The sequence below is a fragment of the Gossypium raimondii genome, chromosome 6, assembly GCF_025698545.1.
Source record: "Gossypium raimondii isolate GPD5lz chromosome 6, ASM2569854v1, whole genome shotgun sequence".
NCBI classification, from domain to species: domain Eukaryota; kingdom Viridiplantae; phylum Streptophyta; class Magnoliopsida; order Malvales; family Malvaceae; genus Gossypium; species Gossypium raimondii.
Genome location: NC_068570.1, coordinates 21,633,188 through 21,638,261, shown reverse-complemented (window position 1 = coordinate 21,638,261; position 5,074 = coordinate 21,633,188). Strand labels below are relative to the sequence as shown.

General features: G+C 36.2%; 1 protein-coding gene across 1 annotated transcript; it reads right to left on the bottom strand.

Annotated features, from left to right (window-relative positions):
• Positions 1 to 983: 983 nt before the first annotated feature.
• On the bottom strand, positions 984 to 4,369 carry LOC105773258 (probable LRR receptor-like serine/threonine-protein kinase At2g24230). Its single transcript, XM_012594992.2, has 2 exons — positions 4,101 to 4,369; positions 984 to 4,017 (listed from the first exon to the last, which is right to left on the bottom strand). The coding sequence occupies exon 2, from the start codon at positions 3,769 to 3,771 to the stop codon at positions 1,210 to 1,212; it is 2,562 nt and encodes an 853-aa protein (XP_012450446.1). The 5' UTR covers positions 3,772 to 4,017; positions 4,101 to 4,369; the 3' UTR covers positions 984 to 1,209.
• Between the last annotated feature and the right edge of the window lie 705 nt (positions 4,370 to 5,074).

Genomic DNA, 5,074 nt, shown 5'->3' with positions numbered 1-5,074 from the left:
TCTTTAACAATCATTTCACCCACCTATTGATGCATTGCTTTTGGAGTCAAAAACCATCCATCTAACAGCTCTAAATGAATTCTTGTACCAATGTCTTGTAGCGTGCAAGTCAACGGCAGCTTTTTCTACACCATCCCATGATGTTAAAGCATATATATATGTATATATAGACACACATTGAAGGACACTTTTCTAAACGCGGCAAAAAGTGCATCGACAGAACTTGATATCTCCACTTTAGGTGAATACTTGATGAGTTTAAAGCAATGCAGCCTTTTTCTGAATTATACCCCCTTTTAAGCATCACATCATTGATTGAAAATTAGAACCGAATGGTTCGGGTGAACTGAGAATTGGTAGATTTCTTATTCCATCTACTTTATATAAAACCAGTTATTTTGAAAACCAACCCAATTAAGCTGACCCTATTTTGAAAATCATCCACAAATATAACTTGACACTACGCCAAATATTATTGGATGTTTATATAATATCTGGTATGGTAGGGAACTCTCAGTTTGATCTTTAAAATATAGTCAGTTTCAGGGTTAAATGCCCTTATAAACCGTGGTAGGAGTCTCTCTTCATCACTGCCACCGTTATTCTGCAATTATAACATATATATTTCTATAATTATATGGACCCCCTTTTTTAAAAATTTTGACAAGCACAACTCACATTTTGTTTTCTTCATGTTGCATCACTGTGTTTTCCTTCCATTAATGGTGAAAAGTGGTCCATGAATAACTATTACTCTCGAGGTGCTCCCAACTACCTCCATATCCCCCCACTAAATAAAATAACTGCAACTGGTAACGGACAGAGTTTGCTTTTCATACAAGGCTTATGCAACTGTCTGTAGGGCGACCAAAGGCTGCAATTGCATGACCTAAGCATTCAAAGCTTGGCAACACTCCATTACTTTTCTTTGGTCCAATAAACATGTTCCAGATTGATTTACTTGTTTGCATGAAGATTAAACGATAAGAAAACTTGAAACGAGAATTCTATTTGAAAGTTTCAAGGATCAAACTTGTGTATTATAACTATGATGCCAACAATGGAAAGGTAAAAGACAAAGATATGAGATTCCAAGACACAATTTAACAGCTACTCTACATCCTCTCCCATGGTGGCATAAGCAAAAACTCATGGTAAAAAAAAAAGGTAGAAGCAGTAAAAAAGAGGCAAACATAGTTGTTTCATTTTTCATAGAGAAGTTCTTGGTTCAATATCCTTGAGAAGGCCAACAATTTGTTGCATGCTCGGTCGCTTGCTAGGAATATCAGCTGTGCAGAGATATCCAATCTTGAGAGCCTCTTCCATTTGGTAATCAGGTCCGGTATCACAGATTTTAGGGTCAATTGCCTTTGATCCTTGATTCTTTCTCACCAATCCTCTAACCCAACTCACTAAATTAGTTTCTTGCTCCTCTGGATAATCATCTCCGATTGGCTTTCTCCCTGTGATAAGCTCAAACAGAACAACGCCGAAGCAATATATGTCGGATTTTGGTGTGGAGGCATGACATTCGGGTTGAGAGAATTCTGGCGGCACATATCCAGGCGAACTCCGTGCAATTTCATCCTCTAGATCAGTTCCAAAAATCTTGGCCAATCCAAAATCAGATAATCTAGGCTCCAAATTTAAGTCAAGATAAACACTACTAGCTTTAACATCTCTATGGATTATCGGGGGCGAGCAGCCATGATGGAGAAATGCAAGTGCTCGTGCAGTACCAAGGGCTATTTTGTGTCGAAATGCCCAGGTTGTTAATAACCCTTCAGAGCCAACATTTTGTATGCCATTGTTGTCTTCTACCCATGTATCATTGCTCCAATCCTCTGTTGCCTGAACACCAAGTGGCAAGTCATGTAGCAAATTCTGAAAGTTCCCATTCTCCATGTAATCGTAAATAGCAATCCTTTGATCCCCAGCCAAGCAATATCCGGTTAAAGGAACAAGGTTGGGGTGTTTGATTCGACCAAGATACTCAAGCTCTCTTGCAGCTTCTTGGTCTGTCAATGTTGATCCATGAACCAAAACTTTAACAGCTACATGAATTCCACCAGGCAGAAATCCTCGATAAACAGGCCCGAATTTCCCTTCTGCTAGTAATGTCCCTCGATCGAAATTCGAAGTTGCAGACAAGAGGTCTGCGAATGTGATATTTAGTAGTGGCTTCTCAAATATCACAACCGGGACAGATGTTGCCTGCTTGACATCAGCCACCCATGTGGTGGAGTCGGTTTGGAAGGAAAAAGGACCTGAAATATGTTGTTCCTCTTTATATGAAGGTTGCTTAACAACCCATTTCCTGGATTTCCTTCTACAACCAAAGGCTAGGATTAGCAACCCAGCAAGCAAGCAGACCGTGGAGAGGGTTAAAGCTAAGGCAAGCTTTAACCCTTTATGTCCATTACCGCTTCTTTCGATAAGGACAGGATTTGCAGCAATAGGACAACTGTTTGATGAGCCATAAAAGGCTGTTTTGAAGGTCTCGGGGGAGAACCCCAAAGCACAGAGGGTTAAGTTGTTGTAAGAGAAGTTGTATCTCTCCATTAATGGGAGTTTTTCCAAGAGAGAAACAGGGATTTCTCCACTCAAATTGTTGTGTGAAACATCAAGAACTTTCAGGCTTTTGTTAGCCAATGATGGAATTTGGCCACTAAGACGGTTGGATGAAACATCAAGTGTGTGTAAAATACTCAGTTGTGAAATTTCACCAGGAATGTGGCCAATGAGGTTGGTTTTAGACAGATTGAGATACTCTAATCCCAAAAGCATTTCAATTCTAGGGAATTTCTGTATAGCAAATCTGTTATATGCAAGGTTAAGATGTCTAAGGTTCTGAGCTTGACTTAGATTTAAGGAAATTTCTCCACTAAGCTGGTTTTCAGACAAGTCTAGATAAACCAAATGAGACCACTTGTAAGTAGAGTTGAATTGTACCTTAGAAATGTGACCTTGAAACTGGTTCATGCTTAGGTCAATCTCCTTCAGCTGCCCTTGAAACACACCCATAACTGAACCCTTAAACAAGTTCCTGGAAATGTTAAGGCTTGTAAGAGACATCAGTTCTGCAAAATCTGTGTCCAGGCCATGAATTTCATTTCTAGCAAGGTTCAAAGTTTTGAGCTTAGGGAATGCTGCGCCAAAACCATCAGGCAATGAACCATTTAGGCGATTTGAGGAGAGGTCGACCGAAACCAAAGCCTTACAATTCAGAATTCCTCTTGGAATGCTCCATTCAAATCCATTTCCAGCAAGGTTAAGAACTTGCAAACTAAGTAAAGAGGTTATAGTTGCAGGGATTTCCCCAGAGAAATTATTGCCAGAAAGATCAATAACTTCAAGCAGACCAAAGTTGCCAACATTGTTAGGAAGAGACCCTGAAATCTGGTTTGAAGATAGGTTAAGCCACTTGAGTGAGCCTAAACTCCATATATCTGAAGGCAAAGCAGTGATTTTGTTATTGCTAAGATCCAAAGACTGAAGCTTAGCTAGCTTTCCAATGGTGGTATCAGGTATGATACCAGAAAGGCCTAAACTTGAAGCTTTTAACCCAATTAAATTCTCCTTCTTGGTATCACAGTGCATCCCTTTCCATGAACAAACAGAACCAGAGAAGTTGTAGGACATGGAAGAGTTTAACCCCATTTTCTTCAAGAAATTAGAGACATAAAACTCATCTGTATTGGGTAGTTGACAAGTAAAGTGCTTGAACAAGAGTGATAGAATTAGTAAAGAACCAAAGAAACCAAAAGCCATTTAAGCCAAAAGGTTTAAAACTTTAATAAACAAAACCAAAAAGGCACCACTTTTTAACCTACTCAATCTTTTTATCTTTAAACTTCAAATCACCACCACCATATCATGACTAGTTTTCTAAGACAACATTTTATTTTTTACCAAATTCAGCAAAGCCCCACTAAAGGGCAATACCTCCAACAAGAACAACTGTTGAGCAGACTTGGTAGAGGCTCTTGTTATGACCAGAAAATCCCAAAACAGTACCTGTAAGAAACCAACAAAATGAATTGAAATTTTGCACCAAAAAAGAGATTTTTTTTTTTTTACAGGAGAAAGGTTGAACTTACCTTTGTCAGACTTTGCAAGCATATATAAGCCAATAAAACAAACAAACCAAAGTGAATTTTCTTGTCAATTGTATAGCATAAACAACTCCTTTCCTTTTCAAATCAAAATTATATCTTTTTTGTTTAGTTTTACCTCGAAAAACAATATTTTTACTACTCAAAGAACAATACAAGAACAATGTTTTGAAAATGAGAGAGAAGCAGAGGCATGGAGAGATATTGGGAAGGGGAAAGAAAATGGAAGTTTGTAAACTGTCAGAAGTTGAGCTTTCATAAATGGAAGAAGAATTTAATGCAATATATATTAATAAAAAAAATAAAGAACATAATTTAGGTTGGTGAATGTATCAGGGATTGTTGGTGTAGGTATTCAATGATTCTTCATTGAATGATGATAATGATCATCTTCTTCTTCATCTTTTTTTTTTTTCACTTTTCTGCTAATTGATGAGAAGTTTTGTTGAGGTTTCTCTAATTTTCCTTTGTTGTTCAAAAGAAAAATGGAAATATAATCACTTTTCAAATTTACAATTTGGTAAAATTATTAACATAAAACACTATTATCAAGATATTAAAATATCTATTATGAAAATTAATTAATAAATATTTTTAAAATTTTAAATAAATAAATTTTTAAGTTGCTTATTTGTAAATATTAACATTGTAAAATTGATAAATATTGATAGTGTATCAATATAATTGTGTCAAATATCATATCAATTAATATAAAGTTGTAAGAAATCATTTTACATAAGTAAATTGAAAATAAATTAAGAGTATATAAATATTCAATAAATAGATGCATGTGGCGAATGAAGTAATTTTTTATCAAATATGGTCAGATATATCATTCTCAATCAGCTGTGAAAAAAGTTGTTCATCCTAACGTTTTTTTTTTTTTTGTTTTAGGAGGTTTTAGCTAAACAATGTCATGTAAACTTACATTCATCAAACATTACAAGTAAATGATTTGG